Here is a 24,521-nt window from a genome sequence, read left to right as displayed (position 1 = left end):
GAGTGGAGATATGGGGGATGTTGTGTGAGTGTGTGAGTGTGTGTGTGTGTGTGTGCACTGTTTCCCCTTGCACACTCCACTTTGGAGCACTCTCCTCCCCTGTGTGTGTGTGGGGGGGGGGAGGTGGGGATTGCATGAATGTTTATGGCTAGGGCACACTCTTTCCCCCTCACACTCTCTACTTTGTCCCTTTCTCTTCACTCCTGTGTGTGAGAGAGGTGGGGGTTGCATGAATGTTTATGGTTAGGGCACACTCTTTACCCCCTCACACTCTCTACTTTGTCCCTTTCTCTTCACTCCTGTGTGTGAGAGAGGTGGGGATTGCATGAATGTTTATGGCTAGGGCACACTCTTCCCCCCTCACACTCTCCAGTTTGTCCCCATCTGCTCACCCCTGTGTGTCTTTGTGTGTGGGAGATAGGGGTTGCATGAATGTTTATGGCTTGGGCACACTCTTTCCCCCTCACACTGTCTACTTTGTCCCCATCTCCTCACCCCTATATGTGTGTGTGTGTGGGAGGTGGGGGTTGCATGAATGTTTATGATTAGGGCGCACTCTTTCCCCCTCACACTCTCTACTTTGTCCCCATCTCCTCACCCCTGTATGTGTGTGTGTGTGTTTGTGTGTGTGTGTGGGAGGTGGGGGTTGCATGAATGTTTATGGTTAGGGCACACTCTTTCCCCCTCACACTCTCCAGTTTGTACCCATCTCCTCATCCCTGTATGTGTGTGTGTATGTGTGCGTGTGTGTGTGGGAGGTGGGGGTTGTGTTATGATAGTGGCCCTTGGACCGGGACAAGAGATGACACCCACCTGTAGTGCTCAGGTAAACTCGTCTTCGGAAGGTGGAAGTTCCGCAACACGAACTCGTCACGGCGTCCTCAGATACATGGCAGGTACGCAGTCCAGGTTCCAGGCAAGGGTCAAGGCAGGCGGCAAGCAACACAGTCTGAATTCCAGGCAAGGGTCAAGGCCAGAAGACAGTATACAATACCACAGGTCGGGGCAGGCAGCGAGCAACGAAAATCCAAATCCAGGCAAAAGGTCCAGGCGGCGAGCAGCAAACTGAATCCAATCCAAGTCAAGCCAGGAAACAGTAGAACCAGGGAAAACACAGCCAAACACAGGAACCTGTTGCAAAGGCGTCCTTCCTTCCTCCGAGGGAGTTTAAATCTCCCTGGCGATGATGTCATCTTCCGGGGCCGGCCTGGTTTCGGCGTCACGGCCTCTTTAAGAGGCGGGACTAGCCGCGACTTCCCCGAGGCTGATCCCCGACGTCCAAGTGCAGTCGCGCCGCGGCCCGCGCTCTGCTGTCCGCCGCGAGGAAGATCCCGAGCCGGCCGCATGGAGGAGGTAGGGAGGTCTGGCCGTGGGTGAGCACGGCCGGGCCTCACAACAGTACCCCCCCTCTTACGCCCCCTCCTGGAAGGGCCCGGCTTATTGGGATGCAGAAGATGAAAGTGGTGAAGTAACAATTTATCCAGGATATTCGCCGCAGGTTCCCAGGAGTTCTCCTCTGGACCAAACCCCTCCTAAGCAATCAAATTCTCCCACCGTCTATGGTTACGGCGAACATCCAGAATCTCCCGTACTTGATAGATGGGATCCTCGTCAGACTCGACAGCAGGAGATTGGCGTGGAATATCATGGAACGAAGAGGAAATCAGAGGCTTTAGCAAGGAGACATGAAAGGAATTATGAATGCGAAGACTGGTGGGAAGTCGTAATTGATAAGTTACAGGACCCAGACGTCTACTGATGAGAAACGGTCCGATGTATCTGGGAGCGAGTTGCATGGAGGGGACCCGGAGGCGTAAATGACGGGTGGAGAGCCAAACCCGGTCTCCCGCATTGAATTGCGGAACAGGTCGGCGATGCTTGTCGGACATCCGTTTCGCGGTCTCGGCCGCCTGGTGAAGACGAGCATTAGTGACCTCCCAGAGTTCATGGAGCCGCTGTGCCGACAATTGGGCCGCTGGAGAAGCAACAGTAAGAGGTAGAGGTAGTGGAGGCCATGGTTGTTTTCCAAAAATGATCTGAAACGGAGATTGTCCAGTGGCCGAGTGTACATGGGAGTTGTGTGAAAATTCGGCCCAGGGTAGTAAGGTGGCCCAATCATCTTGCTGATGGTTCACAAAAAGGCATAAGAACATCTTCAACTCTCTACTGACGCATTCCACCTGTCCGTTCCCTTGCGGGTGAAAAGTTGTGGTAAAATCCAATTGTATGCCAAATTTCCTGCAAAGCATGCTCCAATATTTGGCTGTGAATTGGGGATCTCTATCAGAGGTTATATGAAGAGGAAGTCCATGGAAGCGGAAAATATGCAGAGAGAATAGGTCAGCCAATTCAGGGGCAGATGGTAACTTGGGCAGAGGCAAAAAGTGTACCATTTTAGAGAACCGGTCGACTACAACCCATATTACCTGATTTCCGCATGACAGAGGAAGATCTACTATGAAATCCGTGATGTATGGGTCCAGGGTTCTTGAGGAGGCGGAAGGGGCTGGAGGAGGCCCCAGGTTCAGCCAGGTAATGGTTTTTGCTGGGCACACTTTGGGCACGAGGTTACGTAGGCCCGCACATCCCCCTTCATCTGAGGCCACCAATAATAGCGAGATAACAGCTCCAGGGTACGCGCTCTCCTGGGATGGCCTGCAGAGAGGGAGTCATGTGCCCAGGAAAGCACCTTGGGGCGAAGTCGAAGTGGCACTACCATCTTCCCTAGGGGTGCAGTCTCGGTAGTAGCAAGAATCAATTTGGCTGGATCTATAATATAGTTAAGAGTCTCTTGTGTGTCCTCTGTCTCATAAGATCTGGAAAGTGCATCCGCATGAATATTCTTGGCCGCTGGACGATATCGTAATACAAAGTCAAAATGACAAAAGAATAATGACCAGCGGGCTTGGCGGGGGTTGAGGCGCTGGGCTCTGTTGAAGTATTCTAAATTCTTATGGTCAGTATATACCGTAATGGTGTGTTGTGCCCCTTCTAACCATTGTCTCCACTCCTCGAAGGCCATCTTGATGGCCAACAACTCCTTATCGCCGATTCCATAATTCTTCTCGGCGGGAGAAAATTTCCGGGAGAAGTAAGAGCAGGGGAATAAGGTGCCTCGATCCGAATGTTGACTGAGGACTGCTCCAACCGCCACTTCAGAGGCATCTACCTCCACTATAAATGGCCGAGTGGGGTCCGGGTGGTGGAGGCAAGGTTTTTGTAGGAAGGCAGTCTTGAGTCTTTCAAATGCTTGTATGGCTTCACAAGGCCACTTCTTGGGGTCAGCTCCCTTCTTGGTCAGAGCAGTAATCGGTGCTACAATATGAGAGTAATGTGGAATAAAGTTCCGGTAAAAATTGGCAAAGCCAAGAAACCGTTGTATCGCTCGAAGCCCCACTGGACGTGGCCAATCCCTAATACTTTCTACTTTATCCGGGTCCAATTGAAACCCTGTGGTAGACACAATAAATCCCAAAAAGGGTATAGACTGTTTCTCGAAAAGACATTTTTCCAGTTTAACGAATAACCGGTTTTCTCTTAAACGTTGTAGAACTTGTCTGACATCCTTGCAATGAGTAGCCAGGTCCTTTGAGTAGATAAGAATATCATCCAGATAAATGATCACTTGCTTATACAACATGTCCCGGAATACTTCGTTCATTAAATTCTGGAAGACCGTAGGCGCATTACACAGGCCAAATGGCATGACAAGGTATTTGTAGTGGCCATCACGGGTATTAAATGCGGTCTTCCACTCATCTCTGGGCTTAATTCGGACCAGGTTATAGGCACCACGTAAATCAAGTTTAGAGAAGATTCTGGCTCCGTGCAACTGATCGAGTAATTCAGGTATTAGTGGAAGAGGATATTGATCCTTGCGAGTGATAGCGTTGAGCCCTCTGTAGTCAATGCAAGGTCTCAAAGACCCGTCCTTCTTAGGAATGAAGAAAAAACCTGCCCCTGCTGGAGATGTAGAGGGACGGATGAACCCCCGTTCGAGGTTTTCCTTAATATATTGTGACATAGCCTGTGATTCAAGACCGGAGAGGGGGTAAACCCGCCCCCTGGGTGGGCTGGTATTGGGAAGTAAGTTAATGGCACAGTCGAACCTTCGGAGGCAGGGAAGGATTTCAGCTTTCTCTTTAGACAAGACGTCCATGAACTCGGAGTATTGGGGAGGTACTGGGATCCTGGTGGTGGTTACCGGTATCACCGGTTGAGTTCTCCATCGGATACAGGTCCCAAAGCAGTCTGGACCCCAGGCAGCAATTTGGAGGGTTTTCCAGTCTATAGTAGGAGAGTGTCTTTGTAACCAGGGTAGACTCAGTACTACTGGGTGAACAGCTTTCTCCAAGATAAAGAAGGATATCTCTTCATGGTGGAGGATCCCGGTCTGGAGTTATGGGAACAGTACAAGAGGTAACCCGTCCGGGAAGATTCTCACCTTGGATAGACGAGATGAATAATGGCGTTTTGCGAGGACATACCGGGAGTTGTAATTGATGGACTAGTTCAGCCAGGATAAAGTTCCCTCCGGCTCCAGAGTCAACCAGAGCTTGAGTGGTGAAGGACCCTTGATCACACTGCAACGTCACTGGAACTATAAAGTAAGGAGCCAGGTTACTCCCTAGGGTCTGCTCCTCGGAGACACCTAGGATCGGTAGTTTCCCGGGCGCTCCGGGCACTGAGCCAAGAGGTGTCCTCTGTTACTTCAATATAAACAAAGTCCCATCCTTCTCCAGCGTTGCTTTTCTTCTGCAGTCAACCGACTCCTGCCCAACTGCATGGGCTCCTCCCTGGTCTCTGCTGAAGCTTCAGTAGCGGTAGGGGTAACCAACGGATGAGAGAAGCTTGGAGCCAAGGGAACCAGGCATCGAGGTGGTCTTGCTTCCTTGGTGCGCTGTTGTAGACGTCGGTCTATACGGCCTGCTAGGTCGATGAGCGCGTCCAAGTCCTCCGGAATCTCACGGCCAGCGAGTTCGTCCTTGATGCGGGGTGATAACCCCTCCAGGAAAATGCCCCGTAGACAGTCCGGACGCCATCCTAGTTCTGAGGTGAGGGTGCGAAAATCAATCGCGAAGTCTGCCAAAGTATGGGTACCTTGTCGCAGGTTGAGGAGTTCCGAAGAAGCTGTGGATAGTCGTCCTGGCTCGTCAAACACCTGGCGGAAGGTTTGAACAAATCTGGATAAGTCACTCAAAATGGGATCCCCTCGCTTCCAGATGGGAGAGGCCCAGGCCATGGCTTTCCCATCTAGCAAAGAAATGATGAAAAAAGTCATCGTCTGGTCGGTAGGGAATTGCTGCCCGTGCAAAGAAAATCTGATGAAACATTGGTTCAGAAAACCTCGACACTGTTTTGCATCTCCAGAAAAGCGAGGCGGTGCAGGCATGTGAGAAACCGAAGCAGAGGTACTTGGAAGTATAGGTGTAGGGGCGGCCGCCTCGGCTCCATGAGCAGAATTAAGACGACGGACCAGGCGTTCCACAGTGGCAGTTAACGCCTCCAGACTCTGCTGCTGTTGCTGCTGCTGTTGTCATTGCTGCATAAGTTGTTGGGCTAAGCCTGGAATAGCCTGGAGACCAGTCAAATCCACCGGATCCATGGCCTTTGCAATCTGTTATGATAGTGGACCCTTGAACTGGGACGAGAGATGACACCCACCTGTAGTGCTCAGGTGAACTCGTCTCCGGAAGGTGGAAGTTCCGCAACACGAACTCGTCACGGCGTCCTCAGAGAGGTGGCAGGTACGCAGTATGGGTTCCAGGCAAGGGTCAAGGTAGGCGGCAAACAACACAGTCCAAATTCCAGGCAAGGGTCAAGGCAGGCGGCAAGCAAACACAGTCCAAATTCCAGGCAAGGGTCAAGGCAGGCGGCAAGCAACACAGTCCAAATTCCAGGCAAGGGTCAAGGCAGGCGGCAAGCAAACCCAGTCCGAATTCCAGGCAAGGGTCAAGACCAGAAGACAGTATACAATACCACAGGTTGGGGCAGGCAGCGAGCAATGAAAATCCAAATCCAGGCAAAAGGTCCAGGGCAGGCGGCGAGCAGCAAACCGAATCCAATCCAAGTCAAGCCAGGAAACAGTAGAACCAGGGAAAACACAGCGAAACACAGGAACCTGTTGCAAAGGCGTTCTTCCTTCCTCCGAGGGAGTTTAAATCTCCCTGGCTGATGATGTCATCTTCCAGGGCAGGCCTGGTTTCGGCGTCGCGGCCCCTTTAAGAGGCGGGATTAGCCGCGACTTCCCCGAGGCTGAGCTCCGACGTCCAAGTGCAGTCGCACCGCGGCCTGCGCGCTGCAGCCCGCCGCAAGGAAGATCCTGAGCCGGGCGCGTGGAGGAGGTCTGGCCGCAGGTGAGAGCGGCCGGGCCTCACAACAGGTTGCATGAATGTTTATGGTTAGGGCACACTCTTTCCCCCTCACACTCTCCAGTTTGTCCCCATCTCTTGTGTGTGTGTGGGAGGTGGGGGTTGCATGAATGTTTATGGGTAGGGCACACTCTTTCCCCCTCACACTCTCCAGTTTGTCCCCATCTCTTGTGTGTGTGTGGGAGGTGGGGGTTGCATGAATGTTTATGGGTAGGGCACACTCTTTCCCCCCCACACTTTCTACTTTGTCCCCATCTCCTCACCCCTGTGTGTGTGTGTGTGTGTGTGTGTGTATGGATGGGGAGGGGATGCAGTAGGGAGGAAGGGTGTGAGGTATATGTGTCAATGTACTCTCTCCCCTCTTCACCCACTTTGTCTTTTCCACCTCCAACCCACCCCCCCCCCCCTAGTTTGCTTTTCTACTCCTCTCACCCCATTCCTTCTTTTCCCTTCCCTCCCACGTTTGCACTTCTCTTACTTGTCCCTTTCCTCCATTCCAACCATGGGCTGCTTCCTGTCATTGGTGGGGCCCTGAGAATCCCCACCGGCACTTTCTAGTGCCACTGCCAGTGTTGTAGAAATGACCCACTGTGCCTGGTTTTTTCCTGGTGAGTCCTGGAAATCCCTACCAGCCTTTCCACTGCTGGCGGTACTGATCCGCCTCCTCTCACCCCCACCCCACCCGACATTGCAGTGCCGATCCCATCTCATCTCGCTCCACCTCGCAACTAGGGTCCCATTCTTACTTCCTTTGTTCTCCCCGTCTGATGTCTCCTGCGGGGGCTCATCCCCCAGCTCTGGGTGAGTGTCGCTATGCTGTACGTCTGCAGATGCACCATAATGTTCACTCCGAGCCCCTAATATTTTCATATATATTAGATGAATCTGCTAGTCACCGGACTCACAGTTGAGTCATGTAGTAGTGCTGAAGCTGAATAAACCCTCTCTCTTTACTTAGGTGCTTTGAAGTTTATCTTTCTTAGGTACCAGTGAGTTTGCTAATTCAAGAGTCCGAGCAGGGATAGTGAGATTCCATTTGTGACCTGCCAGTACAAGTCACCGGGGAACAGTACACCAGTAGGCATGCACAATGCCTAGCTAGCAGACCATATATAATATTTTGGCACACAGTATTAATGGAAAACACAAATTCTTTAAAAAAAAAAAAAAAAAAAAAAGTAGCCTGTAGAATTGCTGAAACCTGTCTGAAATGAAAATTTCTTTTGCATTTCTGTTTCAGGTTTGCACTACAAAAAGTAGGTGCTAAAAGTACTGAGTAAACATTTCAATATTTGCTTCACTATATGAAAGGAACGTTGCTATGGTAACAGTCACACTATTATATTTCATTTGTGTCCAAAGAAAATAGTATAGATTTAAATTGCCATGGTGTTAGGAATGTGATTGAGTGGAAACACTATTTACATGTTTTTGACCCTCAGAATGCATACCGAATCAGAGAGAACTTCTTTTTCAGTTGGTTTCAATCACATTTTAAACATTAATAAAAGAAAAAAACAGTGAATATGATTTTTGCAAGTTGACTTTTCCATAAATTCAAATGTAACTCTCAGTACTTTAACTGCCTAACTACAATTTTGTCAAGTCTTGTTTTTCAAATGATTTCATCCATTCTGTATCTATGGTAACCATTTTTTAAAATAGGATTCCTCCTGCTTTAGTTACTTTTGAGTCATGTTTTATTGATGCTATTGCTATTGCTACAAAGCAGCTCTCCATCATTACAGAACCATGACACTGCGAACCAAAAGAGATTTTTACGCCCACCGTATCCATGATATGTTCTTCGATGCAAAGGCCCTTTTCGCTTATGTTTCAGACCTCACTAAGATCACTTCAGCACCAATTTCTGATGATATAGCCCAATCAAAGGCCAATGAACTGGCCATCTTCTTCCAGTGTAAAATTGCTAATACCTTGGCTAAATTACCCTCCAATCCTTTCACAACTTCTTTAGATCCCCTCTACCGCCCCAACTCATTCACAGCTTTGGAAACATTCGAACCCACCTATTCTACAGAGGTGGAAACTATTCTCAAAAGAATGAAACCCTCCTCTCATCCACAAGATTATATCCCATCTAAATTACTGCTTCTAATACCAGACTCCATCTCCAAATTCCTAGCAGACATTATTAACTGCTCTTTTTCACAAGGTATCTTCCCAGACACTCTCAAACTAGCAACTCTCAAACCTATCCTCAAAAAACCAAACTTGGACCCAGATGATCTAAAAAATTATCGACCAATTTCCAATTTGCCATTTATAGCCAAAATCATGGAGAAAGTAGTAAATAATCAACTATCAAATTACTTGGAGGAAAATAATATACTTCATCCTTCACAATATGGATTTCGGAAAGAACATAGTACGGAATCACTCCTCATATCACTCCTTGATCAAGTATACCTGGGAATTGACAAAGGATGCTCCTTCCTACTTGCACTCCTTGATATCTCCGCAGCCTTTGATACAGTCAACCATGCTATATTATTAAACCGGCTATCCGACATAGGAATCTCAGGATCTGTCTTCAGATGGTTCGACTCATTCCTCAGTAATCGAGGTTATAAAGTTAAAATTAATAATATGGAATCTCCTTATACTAATTCCCCACATGGAGTCCCCCAGGGCTCCTCTTTATCTCCCACCCTATTTAATATTTATCTCCTCCCTCTCTGCCATTTCCTCTCGTCACTAAATCTGAAATTCTACATATACGCAGACGATGTCCAAGTTTTGATTCCTATAACAGGCTCTTTGGACTCAGCAATCAAATTATGGGAATCTCACCTTCAAACTATTAACCATCTCCTTACTAGCCTCAACCTGGTGTTAAATACTGCTAAGACTGAACTCCTGCTTATCACCCCTGAAAATAGTCTACACTTACAATAAATGCACACTATCTCCCACATCACTCATGCTAGAGATCTCGGAGTTATAATTGACAATCATCTGAACTTGAAGAAGTTTATAAATTATACTATAAAAGAATGCTTCTACAAGTTACAGGTGCTTAAAAAACTCAAGCCTCTCCTATATCACCATGACTTCAGGACTGTACTCCAAGCAATCCTGTTCTCTAAGGTCGATTATTGTAACTCGATCCTGCAAGGTCTACCAGCTGTTACATTAAAACCTTTGCAACTACTCCAAAACGCAGCTGCAAGGATTTTGACCAACACTAAGCGCAGAGATCACATCACGCCCATTCTAAAAGACCTACATTGGCTTCCAATTAATTTTAGAATTGTTCACAAATTCCTTACCATTATTCATAAAAACATCCACCACCAGACTCCACTAGACCTACTACACCCTCTCAAATTACACTCCTCAGCTAGACCTTTGAGAGATGCCTATAAGGGATCCCTTCATGTTCCCTCAATCAAATTGGTACAAAAATTAACAATCAGGGACCGGGCTTTTTCAACAGCAGGCCCCACCATTTGGAATACACTACCCCCAGACCTTCGACAGGAAACCTGCCTCATAGACTTTAAGAAGAAACTGAAGACTTGGCTTTTCTGTAGAGCCTTTCCTGTCTCCTAGACTATTTTCTACTAAGATATTATTCAATCAGCTGTACTTCAATAACTAGTAGAATGTCATATAATCACGTTATAATGCTAGAGTTATTCTCCTGAGGTTGGCTTCAACCCCCTTCTCTCTGTTATATCTCTCTACTTTGATTATCTGTCTCTTCATTTCCAATTCCAAGTTATTCACCATTGTTATAATGTAACTTTTACTTTCTGCTCCTAATCTGTCTCCTCTTTTGAGGTTTGACTAGTTACTGTTAATGTACTATCGTTCTATGTAAACCGAGTTGATTTGATCTGTATCAAGAAAATCGGTATATAAAATCCCTAAATAATAAATAAGTTATTTATTTAAGATACAGGAATCCAAGAGAAGGTACATTATAAGACTGAGGGACTGATATACAGCAAACAGGAGAAGAAACTTTGAATGATCATATCATCTAATAGTTGCCGAATAGTGTGTCAAGGAAGTAGCTAGCATGCTTGGAGAAATACAAAGCCAGCAGAAAACAGAAGGTTATTAATACTTCAGTTTAAATCTCTGGTGAGATCTCATGTGTCCATTGCTGGAGGTCACATCTCCACAATGATATAGGCAGAGTAGAAGAAGTCCAGAAGAGAGCTACCAAAATAGTGCAATGTTTGCACCACTAGCCCTATGAGGGAACAAAAGAACATAAAAATTGCCATACTGGGTCAGACCGAGGGTCCATCAAGCCAGTATCCTCTTTCCAACAGTGGCCACTCCATGTAACAAGTACATGGCAAAATCCCAAACAGTAGTTAAATACCATGCTGCTAATGCCCAGAGATAAGTAGTGGCTTTCCCCAAGTCTATCTGATTAAAAACAGTTTATGAACTTCCCCTCCAGGGACTTGACCAGAACCTTTGTAAACCAAAGTATGCTAACTGCCTTTACTACAGCCTCTGACAGTGAATTCCAGAGCTTAATTGTACTTCATAAGAAAATGCCATACTGGGTCAGACCAAGGGTCCATCAAGCCCAGCATCCTGTCTCCAACAGTGGCCAATCCAGGCCATAAGAACCTGATAAGTTCCCAAAAACTAAGTTTATCCCATGTTACTGTTGCTAGTAATAGCAGTGTCTATTTTCTAAGCCAACTTAATTAATAGCAGGTAATGGACTTCTCTTCCAAGAACTTATCCAATCCTTTTTTAAACCCAGCTACACTAACTGCACTAACCACATCTTCTGGCAACAAATTCCAGAGTTTAATTGTGTGTTGAATGAAAAAGAACTTTCTCCGATTAGTTTTAAATGTGCCACATGCTAACTTCATGGAGTGCCCCCTAGTCCTTCTATTATCTGAAAGAGTAAATAACTGATTCACATTTATCTGATCTAGAGCTCTCATGATTTTAAACACCTCTATCATATCCCCCCTCAGCCATCTTTTCTCCAAACTGAAAAGTCCTAATCTCTTTAGTCTTTCCTCATAGGGAAGCTGTTCCATCCCCTTTATCGTTTTGGTTGCCTTTCTCTGTATCTTTTCCATCACAACTATATCTTTTTTGAGATGCGGCGACCAGAATTTTACACAGTATTCAAGGTGCAGTCTGACCATGGAGCGATACAGAGACATCATGACATTTTCCGTTTTATTCACCATTCCCTTTCTAATAATTCCCAACATTCTGTTGCTTTTTTGACTGCCGCAGCACACTGAGCCTACGATTTCAATGTATTATCCACTATGAAGCCTAGATCTTTTTCCTGGGTAGTAGGTCCTAATATGGAACCTAACATCGTGTAACTACAGCTATTCCCTATATTTATAAATATATTGAAAAGCATCGGCCAAGTACAGATCCCTGAGGCACTCTACTGTTTACCATTTTCCACTGAGATAATTGACCATTTAATCCTATTCTCTGTTTCCTGTCTTTTAACCAGTTTCTAATGCACGAAAGGACATTTCCTCCTATCCCATGACGTTTTAGTTTTCTTAGAAGCCTCTCATGAGAGACTTTGGCAAACGCCTTCTGAAAATCCAATACACTACATTTACCAGTTCACCTTTATCCACATGTTTATTAACCCCTTCAAAAAAATGAAGCTGATTGGTGAGGCAAGGCTTTCCTTGGGTAAATCCATGCTGGCTGTGTTCCATTAAACCATGTCTTTCTATATGTTCTGTGATTTTGATCTTTAGAATAGTTTCCACTATTTTTCCCGGCATTGAAGTCAGGCTCACTGGTCTATAGTTTCATGGATTGCCCCTGGAGCCCTTATTAAATATTTGGATTACATTAGCCATCTTCCAGTCTTCAGGTACAATGGATGATTTTAATGATAGGTTACAAATTTTAACTAAGAGATATGAAATTTCATTTTTTAGTTCCTTCAGAACCCTGTGGTGCATACCATCTGCTCCAGGTGATTTGCTACTCTTTTGTTTGTCTACTACATCTTCCACTTTCACAGTGATTTGGTTCAGTTCATCTGACTCATCACTCTTGAAAACCATCTCTAGAATCGGTATGTCCCCAACATCCTCATTAGTAAACAGAAGCAAAGAATTAAATAGTCTTTCTGCAATGGCCTTATCTTCCCTAAAAGCCCCTTTAATCTTTCAGTCATCCAATGGTCCAACCGACTCCCTCACAGGCAAGGTGTGGGGCCTCTATTATTATAAATGCATAATGTTCAATTGTGTGTGCCGAGGGTGTGACCGGGGGTGGGGGCTTGGTAGGTTGTAGGTTTTGCCTAGAGCGCCTGATATCCTTGTACCAACCCTGCTCATTAATAGTACATTTGTGAAGTACTTGCTGGGCTGAGAGTCATATATTGCTATAACCAAGCAAATAAGACAAATAGAGCTAAATTTTAATAATGAACACATGTAAAACTTAGCATATATGTGTATAAGTAGCATCTACTAGTGTATTTCAGATTTTATAAAACTTAAAAATATGAGCATATTTTCACTTTCACTTGCACATATACACGCATAAAAAAGGAGCAGCCCAGTGGGTATTCTGGAGCGGGTCCAACACTTATGCATGTAATTTTATTTATTGTGATATTGTGTTATTTTAAAAGACACGTACATTTTGCCAACTTACCATATTTTTAATTCTGCTAATTATCTTGTGCAAGCGAAATTAATTAAATTTATTTATTGTGTAGTACTGACTGGGTGGGAGGTCTGGGTGAAATGGAGGGAGTTCAGGCTGAAGACCCAAGAAGGTCTGGATGACCTGAGAAGGACTGGGTGAACTGGTGGACTAATTGGTAAACTGGTTAATTTCATTTACGTTTACATGTTTAAAAATTGTCCGACTTATACATGTAAATTAGGACTTATGCGAGTAAGTCCTACTGTACTTATATGCATAAAATGTAAATGCATATTTTTTTTAAATAGGTGTGTTCAATGCATTGATAGGTGGTTTCAATGCATTGCATGTATTTGCATGTAAGCCTGCACACTTGTATATATTGCATTGTAAAGATATGTGTATTTTATAAAACGTGTGCATATCAAGCATAGATCTGCTTGCATATACAGTATATGCCGCCACGTGCAATTGTTTGAACATTATCCTTTTACTTAAGAACTCATACTTGAGAGGATTACTAATCACTCCCTTTTTGCAATGAGAAACTGTTGAGGGTGCTATGTTTTAGATGAGATTTATAGATTGAAAGTCCTGTCTAGTTTATTAACAGTATTGGTCCCCAGACACTGCTTAGTACAAGGGACAAAGCACAGTAGACTATGGTCAAGATGGTTCACAGCCTGAATACAAAACAGCCCTGGAAAAACAGACAAATGCTTGTTCTGTAAAACAAAACTGTAAATGGATACACATTTCTTCACTGGGTGTGATGAGCTGATGTCAGGGGGCCTGACCAATAAGGTGGTATGGCTCGTCCACTGAAAACAGTATAAACACTATAACATCGCTATACCAGAAAAATACTGGGACCACAACCCTGAAAAAAATTGTAGAGAATGAAGAAGGTTTGATCACCTGAGGCATTTCCATTCCAATCGCTAAAAAGCTAGATATTGTTATAGAGGAGAAAAACACGAGACTGACATTGCTTATAGAAGTGTCAGTTCCCAACAACTATTCTGTAAAGTGTATGGAGAAAGAGAAGATCCTCAAGGATCAAATGATGCAATCAGAGACCTAGAAAATGTGGCAGAAAGATACGGAATAGTCCCAATTGTATTGGGTCCTACAGGCCTGATTAAAAAGCCATTCTGTGTGCACCTTGATACACTGCTTACACATAATAAATCTTATGAACTCCAGAAAGAAGTTCTCTTCAGTAGAATGCAAGAACTATATCTAACCCTAGCTTATGAAGAAACCCATTTGAAGATATTACCCCACACACACAAGAAAACTCTTTTGAATACTAGTTTATATTCCTAATTACAGTGTTACAATGTATTATTGGATATTAAAAGGGCTTCCCATTGTGACTCTAAATGGTCTTTGCTTTTTGGTATTCCATTGACGTTTTGAATCAAATTGTTATTGTTTCCTTTCATTATTAACTTCCAAATAATTTTTGCAGGCATTCTTTTCAGCTCAAAGTAATGTTTGTTGGTGGGCCAAACCAAAGGAAGGATTACCACATTGAAGAGGGGGAAGAGGTAACTCAAGTGTCTTTATGGTCACCTCTGTAATGCATTATGGTACAGCTTTTACAGATACCAGCTAGCAGTTATACAATTGTGTTTTCCATTGTTTTTTACTATTGTTTCAGACTGGTGTATCATAGGTAGAGGGAAGAATAGGAAAGGAGTAATACAGAAGAGATGACAGTGCTCCTTGCAATTCCTCAAAGTGTTAACGATGGTCTAGTAACTAGTTTACACCTTAACTCATGATAGTAATCAGGAGGCACAGAAGAAGTCAATATAACATATTTAACACTAGTAACCAGAGAGGGCAGAGACAAAACAGTTGACAGCCTGGAGAAATATCCACAGACAAGAGGAACCCCAAGTAGTAACACGGGAAGTCAGGACTATCCAGGTCAGCAGGAGAGAAGAAACTCATGTGCTCCAAGGATTCAAAAACGGGTGAACTAGAGCCGGATGCAGATAGGCTTGAGCAGAATCCACCTATGCAAGGAGTTAGGTGGGTAGCTGACAGGAATTCAGGTAGCCAGCACAGACTCTCTGACAGAGAGGAAACGTATAGGCGGGGCAGGAACCTCTCGTGTTTCCTGGTTGCCTAATAATCCTGCACTTGTGGAGGGGTTAAGAACATTAAGAATTGCCATGCTGGGTTAGACCAAGGTCCATTGAGCCCACTATTGCTTCTCTGACAGTGGCCAATCCAGGTTGCGAATATCTGGCAGATTCCATACTTTTTATGTGTGTTCGATGTGATCTGTGCTGAACAAAATGGATTTCTGGAATACAGAACATGTAAATAAGTGAATGAATGAATGAATAAATAAATAAATAGATGAAATTCCTGTGATTCACTCCCAGGGATAGTAGTAGCTTTCTTTAGTTTACCTGGCTAATAATGTGTTGTGGATTTTCCCTCCAGGAGCTTGTGCAAACCTCTTTTAAACCCTGCTGTGCAAGCACCTTAATCACATCCTCTGGCAACAGATTCCACAGCTTGACAGTGCACCTAGTGAAAAAGTGCTTTCTACAATCTGTTTAAATCTGCTGGTTGTCAGTTTCATGGAGTGTCTCCTTGTTTTAGTATTATTTGAAAGGGTAAATAACTGTCCTATATTTACCAGTTCCACACCACTCATGATTTTATAAACTTCTATCACATTCCCCTTCAGCCATCTCTTTTACAAGCTGAAGAGCCCTAGCTTGTGTAACCTTTCATCATAGGAAAAATGTTCCATCCCATTTATCATTTTTGTTACCCTCCTCTCCACTTTTCTTGTTCCACTATGTCTTTCTTGAGTTGGGGCGACCACAACTGCCCAAGATGCGGTCACACCATGGATCGATACAGAGACAATATACGGTAATATTTTCTGTTTTATTCTCCATTCTATTATTTGCTGTTTTGACTGCCACCAAACACTGATCAGATGATTTCAGTGTATCATCCATAAGGACTCCAAGGTCCTTTTCTTGGGTAAGGAATCCCAATATACAACCCAGCATCATGTACTGGTAATTAGGATTATTTTTCCCTCTGTGCATCACTTTACCCTTTTCCACATTAAATTTAGTCTGCAAGAGGGATGTGAATTCATTTGCGACGAAATAGGAAATATAGACGATGAAATTTCGTGTGGTTTTCTTATCGTTTTCGGGGGGGTGGGGTGGGAGAAAGGGCACATAAAAAAAAAAAAACCCCCAAACCCACCCGAACCCTTCATATTTATTTAATTACAATCTCCTAACCTCCCGACCCCCCAAAAACTTGCCTAAAGTCCCTGGTGGTCCATCGGGGGTCCCAGGAGCAATCTCCCCCTCTCTGGCCGTCAGCTGCCACTAATCAAAAAGGCGCTGATGGCCCTTTGCCCTTACCATGTGACAGGGCTATGGGTGCCATTGGCCGGCCCCTGTCACATGAAAGGAGCAATGGATGGCCCGCGCCATTTTTTATGTTAAACAGCACAGGTCCTAGTACCGATCTGTTTGGTACTCCACTAACTACCTTTCTCCATTTGGAAAACTGCTCATTTAGTCCTACCCTCAGTTTCCAGCCTTTTAACCAGTTACCAGTCCACAATAGAACACTGTCTCTTACCCAATGACTTTGTAATTTCCTGAGGAATCTCTCATGGGGGTCCTTGAAAAATGCTTTCTAAAAATCCAAATACACTATATCAACTGGCTCACCTTAATCTACATGTTTATTTATACCTTCAAAAATTCTAAAAAAATTGGTAAGACAAAACTTCCCCTTGCTAAAACCATTTTGACTCGTCTCCATTAAGCCATGTCTATATATTTGGCCAGTGTTTTTATTTATTTATTTAAAAAATGTATAGCGCACGCTAACTACTATTCTAGATGGTTTTGAAATAAATATACATAATAAAAGATATCAAAAAAGATATATTCAAACTCAAACTAAAAATATAAAATTGATAAAAAAAAAACATAAAACAAATAATATATAAACTGCAGGTGAAGGCAAAGTTTCATAGTACAGTTCCTACAACTAATTTTGTTTTTAAAAAAGGCATCTAGCATTTTGCCTGGTACCATCATCAGGTTCATTGGTCTATAGTTTTCCAATATGGATAATCAGCATCATATTGACCACATTCCAGTATTTGTGAATCTTGGCTTTTTTTAAATGATGGGTTATAAATTACTAGTAAGGTTAACAATTTCATGTTTTAGTTCTTTTAGAACTCTTGGGTGGATGCCATCTGGTCATGGTGATTTGTAATACTTTGGGGTAGATTTTCAAAGGGTTAAGCGCGTAAGATACACGTGTAACCCCCAAAAACCTACCCCTGCGTGCGCTGAGCCTATTTTGCATAGGCTCGGTGGCGCGCGCAAGCCCCAGGATGCATGCATGTCCCGGGGCTTTCGAAAATGGGTGGATCGGGGGTGGGGCCAGATCATGGAGGCGGTCCGGGACGGGGCCGTTCCCAAGTCCTCTGGCACATCGGCCATGCTGGAGGTTCGCGCGCCGGCGTAACTACATCGAATAAGGTAGGGGGGGGGGGATTTAAGTAGGGCCGGGAGGTGGGTTAGATAGGGGAAGGGAGGGAAAGGTGGGGGGGATCAAAAAAAAGTTTCCTCCAATGCCGCTCTGATTTCGGAGCGGCCTTGGAGGGAAAGAGGAAAGCCATCGGGGCTCCCCTTGGGCTCGGCGTGCGCAAGGTGCACAAGTGTGCACCCCCTTGCGTGCACCCCCTTGCGTGGATTTTATAACATGTGCGCGGCAGGGCGCATGTTATAAAATTGGGTGTACATTTGTGCGCGCCGGGTAGCGTGCACAAATGTACCCCCCCGCACGTAAAATTTAAAATTGGCCCCTTTATGTGTTAGTCTGATCTATTACATCTTCCATCTGCACATTATTGTGACAATGCCTAGAAAAGCCACAAGAAGGCCATGCACTATAAGAACTTTAGTTGCTGGAACTGTACAGTAAAAAAAGAAGTGCAAACACCTTCTCTCACTACAACGAAATATATGCATGTTTAACAATGTGCAGATTTTAAGGTGAGAGAGGGTGAGAGATTCTCAGACTGTCAATTAACATGGGTACAATATTTTTGCTAAAATAAATTGCTTAGAAAATTGTCCTTCAATTTCCCAAAAACATTTGTATGTTGTAGGTGTTGTGATCCTGCCCGCGAGGAGCGCGGGCAGGCCCTTACCTCCACGCGGCCGGTCAGGCCACTAGCGTCTTTCCCTTCGCGGCGGGTCTGCCGCCATCGCCGGGCTCCCCTCTGGTTGCCTCCGGTTCTGCGCGGCAGGGTCGGGTCCTTGGGGAGCTCTCCATGCGGCTGGTACCTCCTCTGCTGCTCTGCCTTCCTCCGACATGCTGCAGCCGATGCCGGGGTCTTCAGCCATCCCTGCCGGTGCCTGCAGTCCTTCTTCTGCTTCCTACCTGATGTCTTCGTGGCTGGGAGCCGCTCCTGCAACGTGCCATCTCTCATTACCTTCAGCCCCATGGCAGGGCTGCTCCAGTTGCCTGCCTGCTTCTCCTTGGGCCTTCCATGTGGCTGGGAACGCCACCAACGATCCTGCCTCTCTTCATCCAGCTTTCCTTAGGCGCGGGCGCGCGCCTCTCTCCTCCTCTTCAAGGGCCAGCGAGGTGTGGCCCTCTGCTGACCCCTCCCTGGGCGTTGTCCTCTTCAGCCCTACAAAAGGGCTCAGTGTCCATTCCAGCTTTGCCTTCGCAAGGAGTTGGTCACTCCTGGGATCCTGCTGTCCTTCGCTCCAGGAGTCGTCCTTGTTCCAGCACTTCTTCAAGGTCCTGTGTTTCCTGTTCTTCATTGGAGCTCCTCGTCTTGTCTTCTTGTCTATGTTCCAGTCCTGATGTTCACCTGCTGTTCCAGATGTCCACGTTCCAGCCCTAAGGTCTGTCTCCTGATCCAGTATCTGTGTTCCAGTCCAGATGTTTGTTCCTGATGTCTGTGACCCAGCTCTGATGTTGCTTCTCCTGATCCTGACATCCGTGATCCCATCTTGCCCTCCTGAATCCCTAGTTCCTCGTTCCTGAGTCTTCTGCACGCTTGGTACCTCACGGCAAGCCATGTCGTGGTCCATGACCAGCCCCACGGGCGGGATGAGTAGGGTGTTCATGATGCAAGCCTTGTACCTTGTTCCTGAGTCTTCTGAAAGCCAAGTACCTTGTTCCTGAGTCTTCTGTACGCTTGGTACCACGCGGCAAGCCATGTTGTGGTCCGCGACCAGCCCCACGGGCGGGCTGAGTAGGGCGCTTCATGATGCAAGTCTTGTACCTTGTTCCTGAATCTTCTGAAAGCCAAGTACCTTGTTCCTGAGTCTTCTGTATGCTTGGTACCTCGTGACAAGCCATGTCGTGGTCCGCGACCAGCCCCATGGGTGGGGTGAGTAGGGCGCTTCATGATGCAAGCCTTGTACCTTGTTCCTGAATCTTCTGAAAGCCAAGTACCTCGTTCCTGAGTCTTCTGTATGCTTGGTACCTCGCGGCAAGCCATGTCATGGTCCGCGACCAGCCCGACGGGCGAGCTGAGTAGGGTGTTCATGATGTAAGCCTTGTACCTTGTTCCTGAGTCTTCTGAAAGCCTAGTACCTCATTCCTGAGTCTTCGTCTGTGCCTGAGTCTTCGTTGTGCATCCCAGAACCTCGTTCCTGAGTCTACGTCTGTGCCTGAGTCTACGTCTGTGCATCCAAGTACCTCGTCCCTGAGTCTTGTCTGAATCTCCATGTTCCGGTCTCCGCTGCCCTGGCCTCCATCCGGCCTGCCGCTTCTTGCCGTACCCTGCGGCAGGTCCGAAAGGGCTTGGAACGGTCGGAGGACTGTTCATAAGACCATCATTGCGTTGTTGGTCTTCCGGAGCGTGCAGGTCTGGAGGAGGGTCAGTATCTCCAGTCTTCAGTCCAGCCTCGCTCCCGTCCAGCCCATGCTCGGGCATGCCTCGCCTACCGTGGCACCTCTTCGGAGTTCCTCTGGGGTCGAGCCGTGGCCCAAGAACACACATCTCTTGGTAAGTGGGACCGCTCTCCTAGCGCTCCACAACAGTAGGCATGTTGAAAAGATGCCATTCTTTTGAAATCCATAAGGGTATGCATATACTTTTAGCCACAAAACCGGATTGTGAGGGAATCTACAGGAAACTCCCTCAGACCACCTTAAGTGACCGCATAAAGCTATCTGGCCTGTCCTTAAGTCCCAATCCAGCAAGGGATTCTGGGCCCAGGGAGGATCACTTCAGCCTAGCATAAGAAAGCAGGGCCCCATGTTAGACAGGCTGCAGAGAGCAGGCAGAGACCCAGCCTATTCAAAGACCTGCTGTGTTTGAGGATTGTGTGTTGAAGTTAAGGCGAGCTGCATTATTTGTTTGATTTTGGCTTTCTTATTGAAAATAAACTGCACCTAAGGAAACAGGCAGAAGCTGCCTCCTTATTTCTCTTGGCTGTTTCCTAAGCCACAACTGGCCACATTACCATATGGATATTCAAATGCAATGTACATGTGTAAGTTTCTTTTCAAAATCAGCTTGTTTATGCAAAATTGTGCATGTGAATTTTTGCAGGTCTAAAATTCTTTAATGATGTAAATTTTACAATGGATACCTCTGAATGTGTCTGTAACACCACCCCCCCCCCCCAACCCCAACTCACCTCCCGAAAACTCACCCCCAATCAAAGTGCGCCCTTACAATGGTGCATATATTGAGTGTCCGGCTGAGCTTTATAAAGAGTCTGTCTCTCTTTCTCTCTCTCTCTCTCTCTCTCAACGGCTGCAGACATACATGTTTAAAACCTGCGTGAATACTTTATAAAATGGTGCATGTGCGGCCCTTTTAAAATCTACCCGTTGGAGAGTATCTACCCCACCTTTTGGAATAAACCCTGGGCTGCAATGAGTGTTGTTCAGCCTTAGCAGCCTCCTTAGACCCTTTCATAGCCCCTCTTAGCAGTGAAGAGCGCAGGGGGAGGGGAGCTGGATGTATATCCTAAAATATGTAACAGAAAATGGTATAGTGGAAATGGTCACTATATTCTCAAACTGTTTCTTAGCCTGCAGATTTCATAGAAATAATATAACAATAGAGATAATAAAGAGCACATGACGTCAGTTAATCTATTTCCACCTCTACACAGGATTCTTAAAACCTCCAATTAAATATTATATCCCAAGTTTCCCAGTGCTTAACTATCCCTGGGGTTAGCAAGTTCTTCCTAATTTCCTACACTAGTGCTCTAATTTAAAATTATTACTTCTTGTTCTGAGCTTAGAGGAGTCAGAGAACAATTAATCACTGTCTTCCTTTATAACCCTGTTTTATTATTTTAAAAACTGTTGGCAAAGCATCCTTCAGTCTTCTTGTTGTGCAGCCTTTCCTCATAGGTCATATTATCTTGACCTCTTTTATCATTTTCTTCTGTCTCAGAACACAATCTACAACATGTGATTCCTTGACTTTGGGACCTATAAACATCCGCAAAAAAAAAAAAAATCGTTGTGGCATGCACGTGGGTAAAAACTTAAGGCCTGATTTTAAAAAGCGTTTTCTTGAGTAAAACGGGTTTACTCGAATAAATGCACTTTACCAGAGCAAGTGGGCTTTTGAAAATTGCTACAATATAAGCCATTGAATGGTCCATAGGATTTACTCGAGTAAATGGCTTCTGAAAATTGCCACGATAGTGTGTTTCGTTTACGCGCGTTATTCCTTTAAAAATTACCCCCTTAATGTGCAACACTGAAATAGCACTTAACAGACAATGCATTATGTATAAAAGGGTAACTTTCAAACAAGTACATGTGGCGGCATATATGCACGTAGATCTACGGAAGTATTTTGTGAAACGTGCGGATCATGGACACGTGTATTATAAATACGGGTATCTTTACCTTGGAACATATGCTCGCTGGCAAATTCCTATTGTGCATTAAAAGCAAGTATTTTTCATATCTAATTTAAAAATCTATGCACATATATTTTACATGTAAAAATAAAGTAGGACACTTGAGTAAAACTCGATTTGCACAAGTACATCTATATATTTTAAAACATGCAGGTGTAATTGAAATTCCAGTTTACCAATTATTCCACCAATTCGCCCGGTCCTTTTCCAGGTCATTGAGACCCTCCTCGTTTTTCAGCCTGAGCGCCCCCCCACTCAACCAACAATAATACACAATAAACCAAGTCTGAAATCAATTATGCAGGATAATTATCAAGTATAAAATTACGCAAATAAGTTGCCAAATGTACAAAATGTCTTTTAAAATAGGAATTTATGCAGGTAATAGTTGGTCCAGTCTCCAGTCTGCCCCAGTCTGCCCCCTTTTTACCGCTCGTATATGTGTGCATAAAACGTAAAGTGTGCTCACACTTTTGATTTTTATAAAATAATTGTGCGAGCATAAACTACTTAACACCCGTATATACTAATTTTTACACATGTAACTCTTTGAAAATTCACCTCTTCAAAGTGAATTTTAAAAGCCCAATGTGCACATTAATTAGAGGATGCGCAAATATGTCGGGCTCGGGCACATCGAGAAGAGTTTAAAAACCGCGTAACTCCCGCAATGTGCAAATCTGGGAGGTTTTTGAAAAGGGGTAGTGGCATGCGGGTCATGGTTATTTGAGGGCATGAACCTGAGATGTGCATGTAAATAGCTACGCAATCTGTCACACTAAGGCCCCCTACCATGTAACTTTATTTCTGCTATGGATGACATGTACGTTAAAAAATAGGCAATGGTCAGGGCTAACTGCGGGGACTGAAGGCTATTAAACTGGAGGGGGGGTTGGAGGATCTACCTCTTATCTGGGCAAACTGGGGCAAACTGGTAAAACTGGAAATGCCCCTTTTACAATCCCCCAATTCACATGGTAGAAGTGGTATTTGCCATTTCCATCAGAGGGAATATCAAATCAAAATCGCATGCCTCACATTCTGCCAAGGAGGAAGACTGCATGGGAAGGAGCTTGGCTAGCGCAGGCATATCCATTCCACTGATACAAGGGAGGGACTGTTACCTGAATCAGAACGATACCAATATCTGATGGTAGTGCTATTCGGTGCGAAAGCCGCCAGCTGGCGCACCGCCGTGGTGCGAAGGATGCGGACTTTCACAGGCCTGCCCCCCGTTTTCACAGGATTCATCATTCTGCGAAAGAATGATGACTCCAGGCCTAAGCTGCCGTAACGTGTATACTAAGCTCTGGTGTATAGGCCCCCTAGACTCTACCCAGTGCTATTTTTTACTGGGAAACAGAGACACAGAAAGCAGCAATATTCAGTTGCAGACTGAATTTCCATGTGTTCTTAGGATCTTTTAAATGTTGCAAAGCTTATTTGCCTTTCTTGCCACGGTAAGAACGCTCTTACTCCCACCCCAAAGACAAAATTATTTCATTACCGACAAAGAGGATGCAGATTCCATAAGGATCAGAAAGGATTCACAATCCATATCTTCCCCCCTCCCAAAAAAAAACCAAAAAAAAAAAACCCAATTAGGTGTGTATTTCTGAGCAGACACACAAAGAGGGGTTTGCCATGATTTTTGTCAGTAATGATTAAACATCTTTGCCTGCCTTATAACCTAAACGACACATATTGTCTTAACTTTAAAAATAATTGGACTGGGAAATTGATTTTGCTTGAGAAATATCTGCAGAAATAATATGTTTTAACTGTTTCCATTGTTTAACATGTTTGCAATTTTTTCTATGAGACAATATACTGAAACATAAAACCCTTTTAATGTAGAAGAGTAATTCTGTGATAGTTAGCTGGTTGATGGCTCGCAGCCTTTCCTAAGAGTTTTCTCATTCTCTTTTATTGTGGGTGACCTTTTTCAGTCATAGAAGGGGGCTTATCTAAGTAACTCCTGCAGAGACTTTGTTGGCTTTTTGAAGGGGCAAGCCTCATTGGCTGCTTATTTGTGGCAGCAAACTAACAATAACTCACTTGGGGTACTTCCTCTTTCCAAATGTATTATTTTTGCTGTATTACCTCAGCAATGTAGCCAAATGCAATGGCTATCCCTATCTATTTCCTTTCATCTACAAGGTGATATTGCATAAGGGAAGGGACCTTAGGAGTCCCAGTAGCTTGCATCTTTAAAGATTTGTTATCCTTGTGAAAATAACATCTCCTCCCAACTCCTTTGAAGGTTTTCTTTTAATTTTCTTTATTGGTGAGTTACCAGGGGCAATTCTTTTCTACTTTCTGCAACATGTACTTTGGAAAAATTGCAAAATCTTATGTTAGTATTGATTTATGAAAAGCAGTGCCCTCTAGGACTCTAAACTGTGTACATACAATATTAGTACAAGGATTGTTAATGTTTAGTTTCAGAGTCTAAAGGTTACTAAAATTACAGTTACCTTAAAGTAGCATGCCTATTTAGACAGGTCAAAGTATCTATTTGCTTGTTTTGGGACCATCTTAGCTCCTTGAATGTTCTTAT

At 44.7% G+C, this 24,521-nt stretch overlaps 1 protein-coding gene across 2 annotated transcripts in view; it reads left to right on the top strand.

Annotated features, from left to right (window-relative positions):
* Positions 1-24,521, top strand: part of HAAO (3-hydroxyanthranilate 3,4-dioxygenase) — a 103,100-nt gene that overhangs the window by 2,970 nt on the left and 75,609 nt on the right. Inside the window, exons 2-3 of one of the 2 annotated variants that reach the window (XM_029593318.1) lie at positions 14,497-14,575; positions 15,864-15,926. In XM_029593318.1, coding sequence (XP_029449178.1) covers positions 14,497-14,575; positions 15,864-15,926 — 142 coding nt within the window. The remainder of the gene's footprint in view (positions 1-14,496; positions 14,576-15,863; positions 15,927-24,521) is intronic. The other variant, XM_029593319.1, reaches the window with a different exon arrangement.

This window comes from Rhinatrema bivittatum, chromosome 3, assembly GCF_901001135.1.
Source record: "Rhinatrema bivittatum chromosome 3, aRhiBiv1.1, whole genome shotgun sequence".
In the NCBI taxonomy this organism is placed as follows: domain Eukaryota; kingdom Metazoa; phylum Chordata; class Amphibia; order Gymnophiona; family Rhinatrematidae; genus Rhinatrema; species Rhinatrema bivittatum.
Note: the sequence above shows the minus strand (reverse complement) of the source record. Positions and strands in the feature narration are given on the sequence as shown.